General features: G+C 42.5%; 1 protein-coding gene across 2 annotated transcripts in view; it reads left to right on the top strand.

Annotated features, from left to right (window-relative positions):
• galntl6 (polypeptide N-acetylgalactosaminyltransferase like 6) overlaps positions 1-24,305 on the top strand; it is a 317,093-nt gene that overhangs the window by 224,894 nt on the left and 67,894 nt on the right. For both annotated transcript variants that reach the window (XM_055205086.2, XM_055205085.2), the window contains exon 6: positions 20,140-20,325. In XM_055205086.2, coding sequence (XP_055061061.2) covers positions 20,140-20,325 — 186 coding nt within the window. The remainder of the gene's footprint in view (positions 1-20,139; positions 20,326-24,305) is intronic.

Raw genomic sequence — 24,305 nt, 5'->3', positions numbered from 1 at the left:
GGTCCTCTCATAAACTCTTTTGGGAGTGTATGACAGGAATCCAACTTGGATTGTTGACCTTACTTCAATAACTAGGTTATTCTACTACTTTGTAGTTTTATTTCCTACATATTGAATGTTATGGTTTTAAATTATAAATAATAATTAATCTTGCTGTGGCTTTATTAATGTATTATTTCTTTAATTAATTTTTATTTTATTTTGATTTATTTTATTTTTATTTTATTTCGTTTTTTTGCTGGTCTCTCTCACTCCTTACTCTCCTGTTCTCTTTTCTATTGTAGAGATTGTATTTTTAATTAAGTTTAAATTTAAATTCAATGCAGTTTGATTTATTTTAAATTTTAATTGAATCAATTCTTTACTGTGAATAGAATTCAGCCCCATAAGTCCCATTCTCAGTGAATTCATTTATGTTTTAACTGGTGCAATAGGATAAGCCCCTGTGCATCTCTTGAAAGCTAACACTTGATAGATGAATCAGAGGCTTCGCCAGCGGTGAGTTCTACAAGAGACCGGTCCCGCTGAACTGACTCGAGTGTGTACAGTCGGGGTGCTGCGGTAGCTCCCTCCTTAGCACCTTAGGCAGCAAGACACAGTGCAACCTCTGCCACCGGGCACTCCAATCGCTAACCTTGCCAGCTGACACACAAAAGCCCTAGCGGCAGTGCCAGTTGGTGGGTGACACCTTTGAGTGCGGCCCGGCGGTGTGAAGGGTGTGACTGTTGAGCGGTCGAGGTGGGGAGGGCAGAAGGCCCGGCACTCTTGGCTGCGTGCTCAGGGAAGCGCCTTGTCTCTGTGTTCCACCCTGGGTTTCCTTAAATAGTCAACGAGTGTTGGTGTAAAAGAGATGCACTTTTCTCCCCTCTGTAGCCACTAGAGGCACCAGATCCCTATCAGGTTGGGTCTAGCCCAGCCAATCTAGCTAAGCCACTCCCCTAACTCGCATGACTCCATAGTGCCCTCTCCCTGTAAGGCCCTGTCATCAAATTTAGGGTAGAGAACCTGCTAAGCTGAAACAGGAAACCCCTTTTTCCACCTCCTTCCTCTTCATTTTCCCAGCCTTAGGACTTCGTCTGTTGGCTGTCTCAATTCCCATTTTCAGTTTATTTTATTATTATTTTTTTCTATTATTATTTTTTATTATTTATTTATTTTTATTTTTTTTTCTCTGTTTTCCCTTTCCTGTTTCATTTCATTTCCAGCAACCTTGCTTTATGTTTTATTTTATTTTTATCATTATAATTAATTAATTTTAATTATTTTGATTCACTTTATTTTGGGTTGAAAGAGCAAAACTGCACAAACCATTAGGAGAATTCATTAGTAATACGCTCGAATAACCAAATGTCCAAGGCGACCTATAGGTTTTAACAAAGCGACAAATTACTAAAATTTTTCCCTTATTTCCCCCACACTGATTATCTGTGCCGCCGGAGAAAGGCCCTGATAATAAGCTCATAGCCCACATATATATATTTTATTGCCGTAGCTCGCTGAACTGTGCGGACTCGCATTGGCTCTTTGTGTTTTCTCTTCTACCAGTGTGTCAACATGTCCAGATTACCAAGCCCTGTCAACCACTGGGACCAGCTAGAGGCCTGGCTCAGCGCTGTGACATCTGAACTCCTGCCCAACCTCGCCAATGAACTGCAACACTTGGAAAGAGAGCAACTCGACGGCACCCTGGACAAGTTCATAGCCCACGACCCAACAAGGCGCTACAGTCACAAGGATATAGCCAAGATCACAGGTGCCATCGCTCACAACCTCATCATCCAGCTTAAACTGGGCGAAAGGAACATCGCCCAACTGGAAGAGGATGCAGCAGCTCTACAGCTCCAAGCAGCAGAGGCACGGAGGAATCAGGAGGACGCGCAGAATCGTCTAGATCAGCTGACACAGGGATTAGAGGATCAACACCCATCGATGGAGGAGAAACACTGGAGGCTAAAGGACGAGATTGGACAACTCCAAGAGGCCTTGTCAAAACTCCGCACAGACACAGAGCACAAGGAGCAACAGGAAAAGACAGCCAGAGAAGAGCTGTCTGGAAAGCTCCAGCAGGCTGAACATCTTCTGGTGAGAGCAAAGGCAGAACTGAAGGAACGTGATGCCAAGCTGAAGGCCTGTGAGAATCACCTGCGAGCGGCTCGAGATGAAGGTCGAGCTCTGGCTCAGCAACGAGACCAGGCTAGGGACGACCTTGACTCCGCCCAAAGAGAACTCATTTATGCATATAAACTGCAAGCTGAACAAGTAAGGGAAAAAGCAACCTTTCCCTTTCATTCAACCAGTGAGCCTGCACCCCCCCACCAAAGCTTTTCTGTTGAAAAGGGGGGCGGGAGCCCACTGTTAAAGACATCAGCCAGCATCCCAGAACCTCTCACTACCATAGGGGGGTGGGGACAGACAAATTTCCCGAGGTCACCTGCAGACATGCCCGGCGTGGCACCCAAAGACCTCGACAAGCTGGCTAGAAATATCCCAACATTTACCCCAGAGCCTGCAGGTGGCCATGATATCCACTCTTACCTGCAGGACATTGACTTTTATTTGCAAACACTGCCAAATGTAACCACAAGAGACAAACTGTATCTGCTACGGGTTACTTCCAGTCGTGAAGTGAGGAGTTTCCTTGACCGGCAGCCAGAAAACGTCAAGATGGATTACGAGCAGCTGCAAAAGGCTTTAATAGAAGAGTTTTCGGATCCAGAGGCAGAACAAGGACTTGTTACAGCGATGGACCTCAAACAGAGCCGAAACGAAACTCCACAGGCCTATTACAACAGACTCAGGCGAGCTTACTTTGGCTCACGGAATGAGCCAGGAATGGAGGAGGACTTTAACTTCAGGACCCTCTTCCTGCGAAATCTTCACTTCACAGTAAGCCAACACTTAGGGGTTATGGCCTGCCCTCGCACGATGACAACCAGGCAGCTGCGGGACTTGGCCCAGAAAGCTTATGGTAAACAAAGAGCGGCCTCTGAGAAGACTATTAAAAACCCTGTCATTCTCCCTGTCTCTGAACTGTACCCTGAACTACCACTGGAGGGAGAACGACAGCGCCACAGTGAAAGACCTTTCAACAGAGGGCCAAGAGGGTCAAGAGACTTTACAGCCAGCCAGGAATGGTACGGCCATGAAGGGGCTCGTCCCAAGCACCAAATGGGACGCGCCGAGAGGTCATGGAGCCGGCTAAACTCATCAGACAACCAGAAGGGTGGCGGCTCGTGGGAACCTGGCCGACGACCTAGAGGTAACCGTCCTGCACCTGGCAGATCAAATACTGGTAACAGTCAACAGAGAGATCAGTCTCGATACACACAGAGCAAATCTAAGTCTGAGCTACCCCCGAAACAGAGTGACACAGACACGTTTGAGACAGCAGAGATTCTGAGAATACTGAAGGAGTTAATCCAAAAGAGGCCCCACAAGGAGGACCACGAAGACAAACCCGACTCCTTATTCAAAGACTTTGGCATACAAACAATATCTCAAACACCAACCAACCAAAGCCTGCAAGTACCAGAGAGTGCTGTGTTAAGTGTCTCTTTCCCTACAGAGTCACAGGAAACCAGCCTTGACTGCCTTCCCATTAATACAACAGCCCCAGTACCAAGCCTCCTGGGAAACCTGATCGAAAGAGGAGAAGCTAAAAAGCTATATCTATCCATCACCTTGGAAAATGAGGTTGAACTAGAAGCCCTCGTCGACACCGGAGCTGACCTAACGCTGATGTCATCCCAGCTTTTCACCAGACTCCAGAACAGAGCTAAGGCCCAAAATTTGACCCTTAAACCCCAAAGGTGTATGCTGAATGTGCAGTCTTACAGCCAGACTGAAGTTCAACTGCAACAGGTGATTCCCATCCACCTGACGATCGGTCCTATGAGCATCATACACCCTGTGTACATCTCACCAATGGACTCATACCCTCTCCTCATTGGCAAAGACCTGCTAGACCGCTTTGAACCCTTAATGGACTTTAAACAGTTAAAAATTTGGGCTCAAGTGCGAGAACCTTTACCCTTTCAATCAGCCAGATCATCTGAGGTAAACTGCCAGGTCACACAGGTCATGGACGACCCCCCAGCCAGCCGCGGGAACTTCGTCTCAGACCTAAACTTCAAAAGTTCACTGCTCTGCACTCTGCATCCAGCCAAAGACTCAGAGCCATACCCAGGACTTGACACACAAGTTCAACAAAATTTAAAAGATGCAGATGCCATGCAGGATGATGCAGATCATCAGAAACTACAAGCCTTTAACACCGCTACCCAAGCTATGTTAAACCACCTCTCAGACCCCTCCACCTACCCTATCACAAACTCTGACCTGTCTGCTGCTCCAACCCGCAAACGTCTCAACGATGTCAGGCACCTGCTGCGCATACAACACAACATCCTCGGGTATGTCCCTGATGACCGCACTACACCTGCGCTTGTGGTTCCTCAGGCCCATAGGGGGGTCATACTAATGTATGCGCATGACACAGCATGTGCCGCACACCACCGCACAAAAGCCACGTATGAAACACCGAAACAGGTGGCATACTGGCCTGGAATGCAGCACGATGTAGCAGAACACATCAAGAAATGTCTGGTTTGCTGCCAGTTCCAACCGGCTAAGCCAAACCATGGAGCACCACTTCAAAAAAGAGGTGTCAACTTTCCAGTGTCAGACCTCCAGATAGACTGGGTTGGACCATTACCCAGGCCAACGAGGGGCAACAAACACTTTCTCACGGTCATCTGCCAATTCACAAAGTTGGCAGAATGCTTTCCAGCACCCAATGACACCACTCACCAGTATCTGGATGAACTTCATCCGGGAACGACCTTCGCTTTTCGAACGACCAAGATCTGGTACTACAGTTTCGCCCCGCCAATTCAGACAGCTCACCGACTGCTGTCAAAGAAATTTCTGCCACACTGGACAGGACCTCATGAGATTGTGGACAAACTCTCCCCCATTGCATACCAGATCAAGATGGGCAGGAGTCAGAAGGAACCAATTTCCAGATGGGTCCACCAGAACCAAGTCAAGAGACACTCAACATTATGGCATGATAGTAAAGGGGGGACGAACCAAACTTCTCCACACTGCCTCATCACTAGAACTCTGCCTCCTAGGGAACAGCCGCCAATGAAAAGAAAGAGAACTGTCCTGACCAAACAAGGACCTGTAGCGCCCACCTATTGTTTCTTCTCTCTCTCCCTCTCTGTCACCAGGATGCTGCTGTGGATCACTGTTCTGTACATCAGCCTACAGGGGGGATGGTCGCAACCTGAAATCGTGTCGCCGGGTCCCGCCTCAGGCATCGTCCTTAAAGAGCAACCTGGACTCCTGATCACGAACTGCGGAACGCATAGCCAAAAAGTCTATGTCCGACTCAACCCCCGTGATGTCTACAGAGCACACTACACAGCATCAGCACCAGAAACCAGTTGGGCAGGAGAACGATGGGCGCAGAACGCTATGATTCACGCAGAGGCTGACATCAAACACATGCTGTACCAACTTCAGAAGATGACTGTCACACAGGCAGGTCTTGGCGGACAAACCAAGTGTCCCAAGCGGTTCCTGGGAGCCCTACTCGGAGCTGCCGCAGCAGCCATTCCACCCTGCCTGGTACCCCTAAGCCTGGTACAGACCATTTTATCCTCTGCCACTGCAGGCCCAACAAACACCCTGCAGGCGCATCTGGCCTACTCCCTAGGTAGCGCAATTCCATTAAGCATAGCCCCCGAACAAGGCGAACTTGCTTTTCTGATAAACCTGCCAATCATCGAGTCACACAACATCTACAGACTCAAAGACATTGTCAATGTTGGCTTCTGGCAGGGAAACACCCACATCAGAATACGCACCCCCACTGTTGTGGCTTACCATGACAGCAACGAACAGCTGTACCTTGCACCAAACCTTCGCATGTGCAGCCTCACTAAGGACATTCATTATCTCTGCCCCAGCAAACCTTTCCTTCGGGACAACACTGACGGCATCTGTGGGCTGCGGCCCATGAAGATTGACTCTCGTTGTCCTGCCTCGGCTGAACCACGAGCCGAGGTCACTAACACCCAAGCTGAAATCGTAGGTGACCGATGGCTGGTCAACACCCCAGCCAGCACGGCCACTTTGACCTACAACCAACACGACACAGCCACCCGCATCAGTCTACCAAACCAGACGATGTGGATCCAAGTTCCAAAAGGTGTGATTCTTCACATCGATGAACTCGCACTCTATCACCTTCCCAGTGAGGAGTACCACACCGAACTGGAATTTTCAACTTTCTTCAGGGACCACAACTTCACTTTAGACCATGAACTGGAGATGAGGATTGCAGAAGGGGGGACCCAACTAATTGATGTCACGCCCATCGACACTGCCCTACAGGCACTTGCTCGCATGCCAGCTATGCACAGCCTCCCTGTTGTCCGAGCCTGGACCGCCGCTGACACGGTACTGTGCCTCTCCACAGGAGTAGGATACGCCCTTACTCTTGGCCTCACTTTCATCCTGTACCAAAGAGTCAGCGGGATGCAGGAAACAGTGAACAAGTGCACAGCTGCCGCCTCTCGAGCCTTCAAGCGGAACCGTGGGAAGCAAGACACACAAGCCGAGCAAGAGCCCAACCTCATCGAAATCACCCCTCTGCAGGCACGCCGAAGCGCTGCAGAAAATTAAGATACACCTGCCATCCAGACCAAATGACCTCTCCAATCATCGCCTATTGAACCATCGCCCACCAAAGTCTCTTAAGACCCTGGTGGCCATGAAGGGGGGATATGTAGCAAATGGCTCGGAGTCAAATAGAGGCCATTGGGCATCTGGATTTCAACAGCCCTAAAATTGTGATAATTAGATAACCCTGTCTCCTCTATCACCTATCAAGGCTGTAAAGTGGGCAACAATTAAAACAAATGCCGTCGTAAAAGGACGTTCAAAGGAATTCCATCAGAGCCGTTCAAACGAATATCGCCAGAGACACAACAGGGGGCGCAGACTGTATGTCTGTGATGAAACCACATTCAAAGATCACAAGGAGCTGTTTAAATGTATATATATGTTATATCCCTTTACTGCATGATCATGTATGTGTGATGTAACTGTGTGTTAACACTTTAGTTAGATTTTGTTCACTGTAGCATGGTTCATATCTTAGGTATGAAATTATTATTCAACGTGATCTTAAACCCATGTCTTGTCTAGTATCAAATTAATCTACTCTTTATTTCCCAATCATTTCTATGTATCATATTACCATAAGCCGCATCAATGTCATTTAGTATCGATTTGAAGAGTTATGGAAACAAAGTTTTATCATTATGCAATTACGCAAATGTGAGGTCTGAAAGAACAAAGGCTTGTTTCCCCGCGCGACCGAACACTTCACACATTGGTCGGACACCCAAAATGGGCTGGGCGTGTGAAAGGTCAAAACGGCCTATCGCCCAAGCCATCATTGCTCATTTGCTCGATTCGCTCAATTCGAACGATTCGCTCAGTATCTCAGTCAGTGGCTTAGTTCACTCATGAGCGCCCAGTCGCCCGGTTACCCAGGTAACCCGTCAGCGCAGTTTGGAAACTCGCTGAGACTCACCCAGAGTCCCTCGGATTCATCATCTTTTCTCTGAGCCCTGTCTCTTCAGGACAGTCTTCCTGGCTTGCACTTTGCGCTAGAGTTCGGAAAACCACGCGGACCAATCCGCCCTACGAAACAACTTAACGGACTCCTTCATCTTACACGAACGCACCTGGACTTTCTCTCTCTCTCTCCTTGCTCGCACCGCGTGCAGCAGAAACTTCGCAACGCAACACAAAGAGCCAAATGCAAGTATAAAACTTGTTTTACTCGCTGATGTTTAAGCTTTACCCCTTATGAAAATTAAGGCGCTACTTAGAGATTTTCCGATGGTTTGTGCAGATGTTAAGCAATAGTGCTTTGCCAATCTTTTACTCTCTCTCTCTAGCTTTTTCAATCTTTACTTCCTCATCTATGTTTTATGTTATTGTATGTGTGTATGTTTAGTTAGTCGTTATGTGTACTTCATGTTATAGTTAATAAACCGGTTTGCATTTTCACAATTGAATTGTTTCTGTGTTCAATGCTCAATGAAATTAAAGTCACTATTTCTGCCTTTTGATCCAGCTACACGCTGCGAGTAGCACTGTATATCAGTGAGAAGGTTAATTTTAAAGGCCATGAAATTAACATTTCTTAGACGTTAATATACGATTATGGATATATGTCTTCGGTGGACGAACATATTAATTAATTGTTATTATTAATTCTGCTACGCCAGGTAAAACCTGATAAACTTGTATAATTAATTACAGTTAATTACACATAATATTCCCTTTTGAGCTAAAATCTAAGATTCCCTTGGGAATCCCCGTAGTGTTTCGGTCGGAGGTTCATAGTGTTTCAAATAACGTTATTTCCCTCCTCCCGCATAAATTCGCTACAAGTGCATGCAAGCTACACATTTTATTGGTGTTTGTGCCATTATCTACCAATTGAACTACAGAACTGACAAAGACAACCGTGAAGGATAAGTAAAAGAGTTCATAACTCTGTTTCCTATGACATCTAAAGAACAGCAACTTTTCACAAGTCTGAGACACTGAAACCCAAAAGTATTGAGTGAGTGAAGGCCACCTGCGGGCCTACATAACACCATTCCCATCAGCAAGCAGGGGGTCTTCCATTCAAGAACAGACCAGGCCCAAACATGTCCTGTTTCAGTTGATTGCCCACAGTACGTTTGGTTACTGTGCAATATGGGGATTTCTACATCACACAGAGTAAGAATAATTGTGACTCGTGCTGACAAAATGAGTTGGAATGAGCATATTTTCAAAAATGAGTTATTTATATTACAGTCTCTATTAAAAAGCCTTCAAAACGATGTATGATTTGTTGAAAATACAGAGCTACACATGTTTAAAGTTGATGGAGTCAGCAAAGTCAGTTTTGAGAAAAATCAAGTTTCTGCAGCACTCAAAGCGCTTATGAAAGGGGGATTCTCCTCAACCCCCACCAATGTGCAGCATCCACCTGGATGATGCGACAGCAGCCATATTGTACCAGAATGCCCACCACACACCAGCTTATTTGTGGAGAGGAGATAGAGTGATATAGCCAATTAGTACGAGGGGATAATTAGTAGGCCAATGGGCAAGTTTGGCCAGGATGCCGGGGCACACCCCTGCTCTTTTTCGAATGACATCATGGGATTTTTAATGACCACAGAGGGGCTGTTTACACTTGGTTTTAAGATGTGTTTTCATCGATCAGATCACAAGTGGACGAGAGAGACACATCACGTTTACACCTGGTATTTAAATCCGTCTCTTTTGTCCACTTTCGACCGCTTCTGTCCTGAATACCGTGAGGGGGTGGTCTGTTGTGAGACGGTGGGCGAGTCTCTCTGCTGTCATTCAAACGCGAGCGGGAGTAAGGATGAGTTTATATGGACGCAAACTAATATTATGTCGGAGTCCTCTGCTTGTTTAGCAAGTAAACATGCTGCACAGTGTTTTGAATTTTCGGCGCAATTGATGAAATAGGATCGTGCAACTTTCACACGCTTTCAAAACGAAACTACGCCGATCAGACGATTGAGTTTTATCAATGAAAGGCTAAAAATAGCACTGTTCACCGTCTGTTCACGCCAGAAGTCAGAAAAGACGTAAAACTTGTGTTTAGTACCTCAGAATAGATAAATGGGCGGAGAGAAGGAGGTCGCGTGTGGCTGTTCGAACACATTCAACCACATGTGCGTTCCGCAACTCCAAAGCGATCCGATCGAAAGTGGTTTCAACTACATCTGGATGTGGTTGAAAGTGGTCGAAAGGGGACAAGCTCAAAACGTTTTGAACATCGTTTACACCTGGCATAACGTCGTCCACTTGTGATCCGATCGATGAAAACGCATGTTAATGCCAAGTGTAAACAGCCTGAGAGAGTCAGGACCTCGATTTAACGTCTCATCCAAAAGATGGTGCTTGTTGACAGTATAGTGTCTCCGTCACTATACTGGGGTGTTAGGACCCACACAGACCACAGGGTGAGCACCCCTTGTTGGTCTCAATAACGCCTCTACCAGCAGCAACCTGGTTTTCCCAGGTGGTCTCCCATCCAAGTACTGGCCAGGCTCAAACTTGCTTAGCTTCAGTGGGCAAGTTGTCTTGGGCTACAGGGTGATATGGCTGCTGGGAGATATAAGCAAACACAAAGTCAAAAGCAATACTATGGGAAAAATATATGTTCAACTTTTATTGTTTTATTTAGAGCATTGAGATCGCTAAATGAGGGCCTTTTTTTGTTCACTTATTTACCCACATGTGTACTTGAATGTACATTAGCTGCGTACAGTAAATGTTATATGTATTAAATTCTCGCATCACAGTTGCATAATTTCAAATACAACTCAAACTCATTAGTCTCAATAAAGGTTTCATTTAGTCTTCTCTCACACAAATCTAAGAGATATAATTTTTCTCTATGCACTGCTTTTTGGCAGGAGCTGTAATTGACCGCCTTCCCAGACTCATCATTTATTTCTAATCACTTTTGATCCCCACACCCAAACATAGCTGCTGTCTCCAAGGTCCTCTTCCTTTCCTGTGTATCTCTCAAATGTTCCATCTGGACATACTCATGTTTGCGTTGCTGGAAGATCATCGACTGCTTTTTCCTGCGTGGTGTCAAAAAGAACGTTGAATAAAGACAGTCATTGTCTGGTTTTCCAGAAAAAGTGCACTATGCACAATACTAATGGCCATAGTGACACTAATTCTAGTTTATGTGCCTCTCTCCGTGCATCCACCAAAGAGACTGAAGCGGATTGTTTAGCTGCTAATCAGCATGTGTGGTGCTTCATTGTTACTCGACGTGCTTTCCGCTCCACGCCGAGATGAATGACCTTGTCTCTCTTAAAAGAGCCGCATTGAGCGACCGGTGGATCTTTCAAACAAAACCTGCCTCGCATGGAGCCGGGCTTTCCGTTAATGAGAGACCATTGCAGACGCGTACATCCCCTTGTCTGCAAAGCAAGGCCGCCTTTCCCCCTCAGCGATAAACAAACCGAGGCTGTATGTGGGCTGTGCGAGGAGACTAGAGAGAGGTTAATGGAGGGGCTTCACCTCTCCGCATCACCACTGTCTATCCTCGCCAACAATAGCCTAGCCAATTACCCACCTGCCCTTTGATTGGCCGCTTGCAGGTGCAAGCGATGGAATAGGTGCCAGTCATTATGGTGTAAAGTCATGCCTCTTTTATCTCTACAGTCGTTTCCGCGGCTCTCGCTCATAGGCACGTGAAGTTGGATCGATAGGAGCGAGGCAGGGCTTTGTTCTTCTTGTATACCAACTGTATGACACATGCGGGATGGATTATCATAGGCCCTACACAGCAAACTTTGGCGGTGGAATTTCAATTACGCTGTCAGTACATGCCTCATCTTCGACTGGCATCGCCCACTCATCGGACTGAGAAGAAAATCCATACCGTCCTTCCGATTTAATTCTGCTTCTGCCAGTTCACTTGACTGGCTTATTGTCTTAATGCTGTGACCTTTTCCACCCACACATGCATTTTGTGACCGTGTCCTGCTGGACGGGGCTGTATACATTATACATATATTGTCGTTGAAGCGTGCAACTTTGTAGGTAAAGGGATTTAGTGGGATTGATAAACGATGAAAGCAGCCTAATGCCTAGTAGAAATGTATCTACATTGAGAATGCCACCCACTCTACCCAGAGTCCTTTAATCCTGTGTTGAATCCTCTAGACAGGAGACTGTTGTGGATGTTTCTCTTTAACCTTGAAACCCCACATAAGCTTTTCACCTCAGAGGTCGTAATGTTTTCTGTTTCTTGGAGTCTCTGAACATTACTGAAGTTCTGCAGGCAGAGGAATAGAGTGCTAAATTGTCCTTCATTTCTCTCCTCGTCAATTTGTGATGCTTAATGTTGCATGAATGACCTTCCCTTTGGTGACAGATAATATGCTTGCAACTGAGGTTTGCTTGTAATTATATACTCCAAAAGAAGTCGTCCTTTATTCAATGATGTAAATCCAATAGAAAATTGGAAATGGGGAAAGAAGATATTGTTGGTGCAGGCATGTCTGGTAAATAAGAAGGTTCATCATCAAGAGTTTTCAAAAGCTAAACAAAAAATCTATTCTTTATTTTTTATTCTAAAACTCAAAATGAAAATGTAATATACGTGTAACCAACACCCAAAAATAAATAAAATAAGATAAATAAATGTATGAAAGCAAATACCTTTGCTTACATGATGTCAAAAACGACATGTAACCAATTCAAGTTTTGGGCTAGATGTAGGATACTCATAACCAAACTGTAACCGGTCTGTAGTTAACCTAAATGGTGAAATGACGTTTATTGCTGCTGTGTATCTTGAAAGTAATTTGAAAAGGTTGTGCTAAGTATTATACGTTTCCAGTGGCGGCTGGTCACTACGGGGCACTGGGGCGCCCCCAAACTTTGCCAGAGAAGAAAGCTACTTTAACATGTTAAAAAAAAGTTAAATATATAATGCAAATTATACAAATGCAAAATAAAAACGTTTAGTTGTACTTTTTCACTGTTAGTCATGTTATCATTTATTTAAAAAATAATCAAAACTGAGTTTGTTATGTGTGTGTCATGTGTGTGTGTCTGGGGCGCAACCCTAATGAGTGTCTATGTAGGTCATAAAAAAGGGTAAAAACATGTGACCTGAGGCTGAGCTCTAATTGGCTGGTTTTGGATCCGCCCTGGGGCGCAGAACTGTGCGCCCCAAATCCTTCCACTTATGTTGTAAATGAATCAGAATAGTTTTTTATGTCTTTGACCTCATGTGATTGGATCGTTTTCAGAGTCTCGTGATTTTATGCTTACAAAATCACCCTTTACAAGGCGTTCAGTTGAAGAATAAATTAAGGATTAAGGAGCTTGGACCAGATTGAGCAGGAGGAAATTAGCATGGTGGAGTTTACATGCTTTTCCAGGACTTTTTGGCCAACGGAGTTGGCTAACGTTAGCTGGATGCTATGCAAGTCAAATGTCTTTTATTATTTCCCTGTTTATAAGTCTGCGTGATATACTGGGTATACTGACATGATGCTCAGATAATCCGGTATTTTCTGTGGCTTGGTCAACGTTGTTGCAAAGTACTGGTCTGTAATTAGGCAACTTTACTGTGCGTGTGTGTGTTTGCGTGCGTGTGTGTGTGTCAGATTGCGTTAACCGAAGCGTAATGTAAGAGCACGCGATCAATCTCCAGAATAAAAGTAAAAGATGGTTTCAGGTAAACAGTGTTTAATTCAATTCAGATTTTTACACATCTGTTGCAATTTTAATCTTAATAGTATTTTGTGATGTGATTTGTTCATATTTGCCTGTTCAGCACAAAGTTTGTGTGTTTTATCACCTCAGCTGTCTGTTACTGCGAGAAAAAGTAATTTATTAATCTGCTTCATGTGATGTTAAACATGTAAAGTGTTGCATGGTCTCTGTTCATCTGTTCTCTTCAAAAATAAATAAACACATTTTTACTTGAATGCTCGTGTTGTAAGTTCATGATTAGAAATGAACAGGTGAACGAAAACAATTATTATCATTAAAACATTAAATGACGGATAACTGACTGGATGTCAGGATTTTCAAATGAAATGGTTCCGTTGTTTGTTTGTGTCTTTACTTATTTAATATTTAATCTTTGAAACGTGTTGTTATTGCTCTGAAGACCATGCTGGGAATGAACCACGCGTCTCCCGACACTTAAAATAGATATACTTCTACAACAAAATCATTTGCCACATTGTCAAGCGTTGTTAGACATTTCCCTTGGGTTACTTTCGCAGGCCTCATTTTCTGGTCCTCTTTACGGCGGCATTGTAATAAATTGGGATTGAGTCTGAGCATTGATCTCGCTGCAGAGACGGATTTATGAATGGTTCAAGGGAATGCGTATCCCAGAGGAAAGCGGCGGTTGAATAAATTGGAGCCAACATGCAGGGCAATCAGAAGGGCAGGTGGGTTTCTTTTATTTACACATTGGCCAACGGCAGGGTCTGAAAACAAACAGTATATTATGAATAAAGACAGTGGCAACAGAGTGCTCAAGGTGCCTGTGCTCAGCAAATCTTTTACTCTCTGTGCCTGTTTACAGGGGCCACAGTCGAATCCTGACTAAAACGCATATTGCCGTTTAAGACTCATGCAGAGAAAGCAGCCAATTCAAATGCAGGAGTCAGAATGGAATGTAAAACAAAAGAGACCTGCATCAATCCAGGAGATAAAGCATGTAGTTCAATCTATTACATTGGTTTCTTAGCAGCATTTGTGCAATGTTGGTAATTGCATCTACAGTAACACAGGTGCATAATGGTATTTGCATCCAGCTGCTCTTGTCGTACAGGATAACAGTTGTTTATGTTCCAATTAACTAGAAAATCACAGGGGGTTGAAACAGTTTTGGCTTTTTTAAAAGTTGCATTTGTTCATTTTTGTTTTTTACTGTACAGTACTGTATGTGTATGTTTGTCCGGGGTGTCTTCCTGCCTTCCGACCAAGATAGTCTGGGATAGTCTCCAGGTCAAAATTAGTCATTAGTCAGCCCGAAATGCTAATATGTTTTAACTACAGACTGTAAAAAAAGATGGACGACGCGACGTTGCTTCCTTCCATTGTAATGAATAGAAGGCAAAATTGTCTGTCCATGGATGCTGCCATGTTACGTAAAAACGTCAGCCAGGACATGCACAGTATGAATTGTCCGTGGAGCCAGAGGCGCGGTAGTCTCAGCCTCAGACGTCACGCCCACAGACTGTTGGCTGAACGTCTGATGTTTTTCGTACACTTTTCTGGAAAGTCGTCTTTGATTGGTTGAAATAAAGCGGATTTTCAGGAGACACGAGTGCCGTGTTTAGTTTCGGTCCCTGGAAAACAAAGCTCTGACGTTCCATTGAGGAAGAGAATCAGTCGTGTTCACGTGGATAATAATGACCAGTTATCATGATCAGCTAAACATTGGATTCTCCAAAATATGCAAATTCGCAGCATAGACTCTCTAAAAGACGTCCAAGAGTTTTGCTTGAGGCAGTTAGTGGAGTCTAAAAGTTCGGTTCTCCTGAATTGCTTGTATGTGTTAAAAAGTGGAGAGATATGCTTCAAACAGACATTTAACGGGAGCGTCTCGTTGGTGTGGCTGTTGATGAAGTGCACAACATTGTTCTATGGTGAGTAATGTTGTTAATTTAGATGCTATTCGGTTGCGGCTGGTTATTTCAATAATGTTGCCAGCCGGCTCGTTATTGTGGGGAGTCCGAAACGTGACGCTAGACGAAACAAACTGTGATTGGTTGTTTGACATGTCGGTCAAACAGCTCGTGGGCGGGCTTTGTCCAGAAAAAGCAGCAAAAAACACCAGGCCTTCAGTATTGAAGGTCTGGCTACGCGAGACTAGAGGCGCGGTATCAAACTTCCCCCCAAATGCTTGCATGTCCAATTCAACCACGCCAGTCGCAATGACACAACCCCTTTCTATAGCATCAAATTACTAGCTAAAATGAAACGTAACACAAAAATTAACAATTTTACATATATCAGCGTGATAAGCAGTCCCTCCACAAAAACGTGATTATGCGATCGCATGATTCAACGCATAATCAACCAAAGTCCGCATATTTATGCGGTGGCCACATTTTTTCAAATATGCCGCACTTTCGCAGCATAAATTGCGGATTTCCGTGTGCAAAATATGCGGGGCTTGCATGATTTCATAATCCCCGCATTTTTGTAGCAAAAATCACATATTAGCAGAAAGTTGAAAAATGTTGTATTTACTTCACACAAGTGCAGCCATGTCCCCTGTTGCCATGGAAAAGTTATGAAATGACTTGATTATGTGACGTGAACATCATTGAAAAGCTGCAAACAGTTTTTGCAAGTTACCACAGTTTTTACAAGTTCCCGCAATTTTTGCAAGTTCCCACAATTTCATCGCATAAAATTGCATAAACATCCTGCATATTCCATTGCATTTTTTAAGAAAAAATTGAGAGGGCGGGGTTTATGACTTGTACTGCAGCCAGTCATCAGGGGGCGATCAAAGAGCCAGTGGCTTCACTTTTCAAGATGTAAGAGGCACAACTGGTTTTAACCCATTGTTGGGTCAAACATAAACTTTTACTGGGTTAATACAACACTGGGTTGGAAAAAACTGCAGTTACTGTATTTTATGCCCAATACCAGCTACATCAATTTAAAGAGAGCTCATCTACTAAAGCAACATCAATTAAAAAACGTGACTCGCTAGTTTGAACTAGACAATAGAAATTTTAACCCCTCTGAAGCTCTCATATCATGAAAGTTAGAAATACTGCTTGAAAAGTATTACAAATCTCCCAGCCCCATTAAACATAATCTGAAGTGTAGAATAGCAGAAAGACACACATCTGTTTGAAAACCATCAGAAAGCTTCTGTGCGACTCAAAATGTGTCGTCTCGGCCATCTGTCTTAATGGCAGACCACCAGGGAGAAGGGAAAATGAAATTCTTTCTTTTACCCAGGTCGGGAAAGTAAAGTAGCGGCCCAGAGAGGTCTGTCTGCAAGCCATCAAAGCAAAGAACGTGCCTGCCCTCCATCATGGTTTGTCAGCCGCATACCAGCGGGATACGAAACTTTGCCTTTTTCCTCATAACTGTTTATTTGTCACTTCCTTCCCCAGCGCTCAGCCTGCCATGCATCAGCGCCAATGATTTATGACCTCGTTTAATCAAGCGCTCGTAGGACACGGAAAGCGTGATGGTAAAAAGCCGTCCGACACATTCGGTTCCGCGAGCCGCTTCCACTAACAGCGCTGGCACGGAATTTCGTGATTCTCTTCCCCACCTCAGCACAGTGGGATCAGAGTGCAGTGGCAACTCATATCGAGGCTGTCACTTTTATTGGGGCCATTTGTTTGAGGGCCAGACACCCTGGGAGTTGAGAAGAAAGGGAGAGAGGGTGAAAAACACAAAGAAAGTGCTGAATGTAACTTTGTTCATTGGCAGGTGACTTTGCTGGAGTTTAGCAGAGTGCGAGGATGCGACTCTGGGTTCCCTAAAGGGAGTTTGGCCCCTGGCCTAAGAGAACCAAACACGAGGAACAAACGCACACGCCCACATATTGCTGTTTGACGTCCACCAGAGGAACGGCTCACATATAGGACCGTCTCCCTGTCGGCTAATATACTCTTTTATTTTTCATCACAGATGTCCTGCTCTGTTTGGGTTGTTTATAATTGCATTGGGGCCTGCAGTGAGTTCTCTGTACACAGACCAGAAACTCTCTGAAGTGCTGCTATCATAAAGTCGGCAGTCTTTTTGGTGCCATATTAAAAATAAATGTGGCCCTGCTGCTTTTCTGACTGGACACGATGGGCCTCCTGTGAAGCTTTTCGTAGGTATTGTTAACCTAGACAATATTTTTGTAAATGCAGTGTGTATCAGGGTTAAGTAACTTTAAATATATTGTTAATATGAAGGCACAACAATATTCCGCTATGCCGTTTTCAAATAGGAAATGTACTTTTTAATTTGTCAGGATTAAGGACACTATATATATTGTGGATGTCTGTCTTTTTTATAAACCCATTGTGAAATCGATGCGTTTCATCAACTGTTGTTCATGCGCTTTTTAGTAAATTCCGTCATCTCAGGTTCTTTAAAATGCTAAATAATTGATGTTCATACATCTTATAGTCAAAGCACATGAATGCCTCTTCATGTTTTGTGCTATTTATCTTTTATGTTCAGTAAAGAAAATTGACTGGTCCTCCGGTTCAAACCTTCCATTAAATCACGACGGCCGCATCTAATGGATTTAAGTTATGTTGGAAAGCCAAAGCCTGTATGTTTGGTTCCTCTAAAGCATCTAATCACACAGTCGCATGTGCACATTCACACAAAGACGTAGCAGCTGGGAAGCAATGATTGAGTTTGTGCAGGTATTAATGGTTAGTGTTTGTATAACGTGAAAATGGTCCAAAAAATGCAGCAAACTCCTGCTGCTTCGGAAAATGAACAAACAGTAATGTGTTGAAAGATAAGACTTTGTCCAATTTTTTGCTCTGCTTTTGAAATAGCTGCCTTTGCTGTTACTTTGCACTCACAGAAAGGGGTCAAATGCATTAGCCACTACCCAACTAACACTGAGAAAATCTACTTTTCCATCTGTTTCTCTTTCCTTCTGTGTTTTCATGCCCTTTAACATAGCTAAAGAAGTTTTTTGAATGTGCACAGACAGAATAAAGCCGTGCGTTGAAGGTCACATGCTAACTATACAATTTATAATAATAAAATACTATTAATGTAGTTTGGTATTTGTATTCTTAAAGGATTAGTCAATTTTCTTTAAAAAATCCAGATAATTAACTCACATTTGTCATCCAAAATGTTGATGTCTTTTTTTGTTCAGTTGAAAAGAAATTATGTTTTTTGAGGAAAACATTTCAGGATTTTTCTCATTTTAATGGACTTTAATGGAACCCAACACGTTAACAGTTTTAATGGAGTATAAAATTGCAGTTTCAAAGGACTCTAAATGATCCCAAATGAGGCATAAGTGTCTTATCTAGCGAAACGATTTTCATTTTTGACAAGAAAAAAATATGCACTTTTAAACAACAACTTCTCATCTTCCTCCGGTCCTGTGACGCGCCAGCACGACCTCAGGTCATTGCGTAATGCCGTGGAAAGGTCACGTGTTACATATATGAAACGCACATTTGCGGACCATTTTAAACAATAAACTGACACAAAGACATTAATTAGTATTATTCCACATACAGTATAACAACGTCGGAACGGTCCTCTTTCTCCACGCTTGTAAACACTGGGGCGTAGTTTCGCTTATAAAATGGTTAGTTCCAATCCTTGATTCTGATTGGTCAATAGGTGTGCTTTATTCATGATAAAACACTGCTATGACCGCTTCACCCAACGGTTCTATTTAATATCACTGCGCCCTTAGCAACACCCTTAGCAACACATAAACATATAATGAGTCTGAGAACAGTTTGTTGTTTTTATTTGAGCTTTCATGTTGTTGTTCGCAGTCAGGGACTATTTTTTCTAGCGGAAGGAATGCTTTTATTGAACTTTTTTTGAACTTCATGAAAGTTGCACTAATATATTTTTACTTTAATATTGTGTGGTAACCGTTTTATAAAAGCAATAAGGTACTCAAGGCAAGTGCTGTATCGTGAATAAGTAACGACTGAAGGGGTTGCAGGCACTCCGCTTCGCGTCGTGCCTAACAACGCCCTTCAGCCGTTACTTATTCACGATACAGCATAGCCTCTCGTACCTTATTGCTTACATACGTCATCCGTGACCTCTTGACGTGATGACGTATAACGTGAGGTGGGGCTGGCACGTCACATGACCGGAGATATACGAGAAGTTGTTGTTTAAAAGTGCATATTTTTATTTTTCTCGTCAAAAATGACAATCGTTTCGCTAGATGAGACCGTTCTGCCTCGTTTGGGATCATTTAGAGTCCTTTGAAACTGCAATTTTAAACTGCATAAAAACTGTTACGTGTTGATTAAAGTCCATTAAAATGAGAAAAATCCTGGAATATTTTCCTCAAAAAACATAATTTCTTTTCGACTGAACAAAGAAAGACATCAACATTTCGGATGACATGATGGTGACTAAATTATCTGGATTTTTTTAAGAAAATGGCCTAATCCTTTAAATCATACATTTGATAAATTTATGGATTTGCAGAATGTATCTAATATAAAACAGTATAATGTTTAAATCGGCAGTGTTTGTCCTGCTTAACATTCTATAAACAGAGAACATTCAACATTTCACTTAAGTATTAACAGCAGGGCAATCGTATGGGGTGTTAAACATTAATGTCCTTGAATGGGGCCAAGAGAATGGAGAAACAATCCCAAGATTAAATTACTGCACCACTGCACCGAAACACATACTCTATCTCCATTCTTCTGCCTTTAAAACAATACAAACTCAGGCTTAGGTCTTTTTCTTAAATGTCCCTTCTTTAATTCAATACATTATTTCTAGTAATTTCTCTTTTTATCGTCTTCCTCTCAACAGATCATCTTAAGGCTCATCTGGAAAAGCACATGGCCAGATTTCCTAAAGTCCGTATCGTGCGCACTAAGAAGCGAGAGGGTCTGATCCGCACACGGCTCCTCGGAGCATCGGTGGCCAAAGGTGAAGTCCTCACGTTCCTGGACTCACACTGTGAAGCCAACGTCAACTGGCTGCCGCCCCTCCTCGGTAAGTCAAGATAACAAACTGCTGATCCTGGCTGTTGCATGTACCCACAGATTTGATTGCCTATTAATGTGAGAAAATACAGGCTGGTGAAACTCCCATTCAGAGGAAATGTTCATTGTGCTTATCTTTGTCTAGTGATTTTAAAATTCAATCGCTTTTCCAGTTCAAAGCCCTTTGCTTTGCAGTCAGTTGATTAAAAAACAAAAAAATACATTTTCTTGTCTGTAGCTTGTTCTTGTTATCACAGAAAACCTTTCTTCTTTCAAACTCATTGAGGATACAATCTATGGTTTGGCCCCGCTGCGTCGCATAAGCGTTCCAAATGTGGCCAGCTTTTGATGCGTGTGACGCTATTGCAACGTTTCAGATTCAGATGGCTGCTTCTGTTATGATTTTTGCACTTATTGATCTAATACCAATTTTTTGTTTTTAGTGCGCTGTTTTTTCTTCTCTTGGCTGAACATCAGGCATTCGTCCCAGAGATGTGGGCACAGCACGGCGAGTTCTAATTGGTTACAGTGTGCTGTGTATGGTCTTTGAGAGGCATGCTGGGATGCGGCCTGGCATGTATGATTAAAGTGGAGCTGGCGAACAGGCGCACTGCAGGTTGTGTGTCGCAGGCTGTTTGAAACAGATCTCTGATCAGTAATGTTGAAGACAGGGCTCGGTGTCCCCTCATCCAACCATCACTCACTAGCCAGGGTGCAACCAGACACACATTAATTAACAATGGTTGGGAGATACGACAATATATATATATATATATATATATATGAAGAGTTTGGTTCCAAAACGCAATAAATCCATTTTGACTAATTTTGGTAAAAACGTGTTTTCTATACCAAGAAAGTGACAAGATGAAAAACACTATTTTCTGCTACAAACTTTTACAAAGCATGTTTAGGTTATAAAATATAACAAATTAAATCCATTATTTGATTTTCAAAGATTTATTATAAAAACTGATTTTTCTTTTACAAAATTGAATCAATATATAAATGTGCATTCATCTCTGCCATGTTTAGTTGACTAGTGGTACACACTGATTAAAAAAAAACATGAATGGCATTAATCAAAACACTTACTTTGTCACATTAGGAACACTGTCATTGCTGCTGTCATCCTCTGGACGTCGTTGCTGAACTTTTTGACAGGGATCAGCTGAAAAATGATTTTGTCCTGCTTGTTTTGCGTTGACTTTGCGTAAAATAATGTAAAGTTTTTCATAAGATCCCCTGGGGTCAATATGTAAGTATGACAGAAGCTTGATGCTGTTGGGAGAACAAGCAACAGCCGGCATTTTTCCGTCTCTCGAGTGCCTCTCGCGTAAATTTTTAGATGTTGATGGTTTACGTTTCTTTCCCGTCACAGAAAACCACTGCAGGTTTAGCAATGCCATCAAATGCCATCTTATTTTGTTTTTGTTTGTTTGTTGATCACGAAGTACAAAGTAGATGAGGAAAACTCAGATTTCGTTTGTGTATTCAATGCGCCGCCATTGTTGTTTACAGTGCGTGGAATGGTGTGTTGTGATTTGTTGAGCGGATTTATCGCATTCTGCAGAGAAGAAGGAGGACTGCCGTTTATTGCGTTTTGGGAAAAAAGGGAGGAAAGACGACATAATAAAGCAGCGGATTTTGCATACAATTAAGAATGAACATTTTAATACTGACCGGATACACTACTGAGTTTGGCGGTAACTAATTTTTCTTATTTTTTTAAATGCGTTTATTGCGTTTTGGAACCAAGCTCATATATATATATATATATATATTTAAATTAGTTACTGCCAAAATCAGTATTGTATCAGGTCAGTATTTAAAAGTTGGGGTTAAGTATGTACAGATATTATATGCAGATGTTCATGGAAAGTATAAACAGCAAATTGATAAAAAATAATTAAACTTATATAATGCACATGAGAATTCATTTTATGTGGCTCAATGGGTAGACAGTTTATTTTATTTATATTTTATGTTAGAAGTTCCATTTAGACCAATGATCACTTTTACAGGAGAGACTTGTCCAAGGTAGCAGCCAAAAAATATTAAAATATAGTGGATTAAAAATAAACTTATACAGCACCCATTTATAATCACATTGTGTTAGTGTTTTCTCTTAATTTACGAGTTTGGTGGGGAAAGAGTTAAAAGCATCTGCCAAATGCTAGAGTTGGGTCCGAGTCCACCTTTGTCGAGTACGAGTCAAGACCAAGTCCTTAAACATCAAGTCCGAGTCCAAAAGGGTCCGAGTTGGACTCAAGTCCGAGTTCTTAAAGGCCGAGTCCAAGTCGAGTCCGCCCCGAGCCCAGAAAGTAAAAAGATACAAAATTTGTATTGTAAATTGTTACTTTCTATTAATACTTTAACCTTTCAACCCATTAAACCAATGGCAATATAAAAATGTAATAAAAATACCTCTATTGCATCTTGACATTTTTATTTTATGTCAACTAGTTTCCTACCAAAAATGATTTCAAAGAAAAGAAAGGGATATAGAGGTATCTTCTTCTTACCAGATGTCTTGCAAATAAATTCTCTATGATTTTCGTAAGCAAAACAAATTTTGCTGACTTTGAGGACATCGTGCTAGCCATGCATTGATGTGTGTGTGTTTGTCTGCACGTATGATGCGACTGACTGCTGCCTGCCAGTGTGTTGCAGTTAAATAACAGGAGGTGGAGACAGTGAGACAATAATTAAGTTCTCATCTCAAGTTAATGCTGGTTTTATTGTTACACATGACACGGACTCGACTGTACTCGGGATATTTTCCGAGTCCAAAATGTCCAAGTCCGTGTCAAGTCCGAGTACAAATTCACCCAAGTCCGAGTTCATTAAAAATTTTGTCCGGACTCGAGTCCAAGTTCGAGTACCCCAACTCTACCAAATGCAAAAATGTAAATGAGTAATAATTTTGACAGATTTAATTGTTTGTGAGGTGGATTACCTAAGGTCAAGCATCTTTTGTCTGTCTGTCTGTCAATATCTACTTTACATATGCCGTCAGATATAAAAGACCATGACAGTCAAAGTCACCAGGACATTGCCATGGGTTGTAATCCATCCCTGCTTCTATTTGCTACATAAATATTCATACTATCCCCTGATATTACAGTGTGTCTGCGATAGTTTCGAATTTTTATTACTTTTCTTATTCCTCAACTTGGCAAACGTCAAATGGAGTCCTGGGTTTTCAGATTTAGACAACTTGTTAGATGCATCTGCAATGGGGAAAGAATCAAACAAAGAATTCTGGCCCAGTAAGCGCTACAGCGAAGCGGGTTCTTGGAGAAGGATAGGAAAGAGGAGACTCGGTGCCAGAGAGAAAACAAAGGCGTTGATATGTGAGTGTTGGCAGGAGGATGCAGGTGGTTGTTTGTGTGCTGGCTTTTTAGGAAAGCCTTTTTTTGAATTCATACAGTATACATCACACACATACACATGCACACCACATACAGAACATGTAAACAAATGCAATGCCAACAGCTTTCAAAAAGACAAGAGGATGGTAGCTAATGAGATAAAGCTGACAGTGAAGCATTCATGTTGCCAAAACTGTTCCTTCTAGCATTGCGCTTTAAGCAGATGTAGTCTTGTAATTTGTTCTCAATTGAAGTTAAGCTATAACAAGAAAATAGTGTGTAACATGGACAAATAGGAAAACAGCTACTTCTCGACAGGTTTTCTGCTAAGCCAAGTAGGATTTTGCTGGGCAGTAACCGAATGTCATTCAGACAAGAAGTTATACTGATGTATTTACATTCTGTGGTCTTTAAATGTGCAATGTGGGACTTTAAGAAGAATATCTTGACAAAAATGCAATATAAAATACATAACTATATTATCAGTGGTGTATAAAGACTTTACATAATGAACTGTATTGTTTTTATTAGCTTAGAATGAGACGTTTTTATCTTTTTAGATAACGACATGTTTGTCCTGTGGCAGCTACCGCAGCTTCTCATTGCGTTTCGAAAA

Source organism: Misgurnus anguillicaudatus, chromosome 3 (genome assembly GCF_027580225.2).
Source record: "Misgurnus anguillicaudatus chromosome 3, ASM2758022v2, whole genome shotgun sequence".
NCBI lineage: Eukaryota > Metazoa > Chordata > Actinopteri > Cypriniformes > Cobitidae > Misgurnus > Misgurnus anguillicaudatus.
This window is presented reverse-complemented; position numbering and strand designations above follow the sequence as displayed.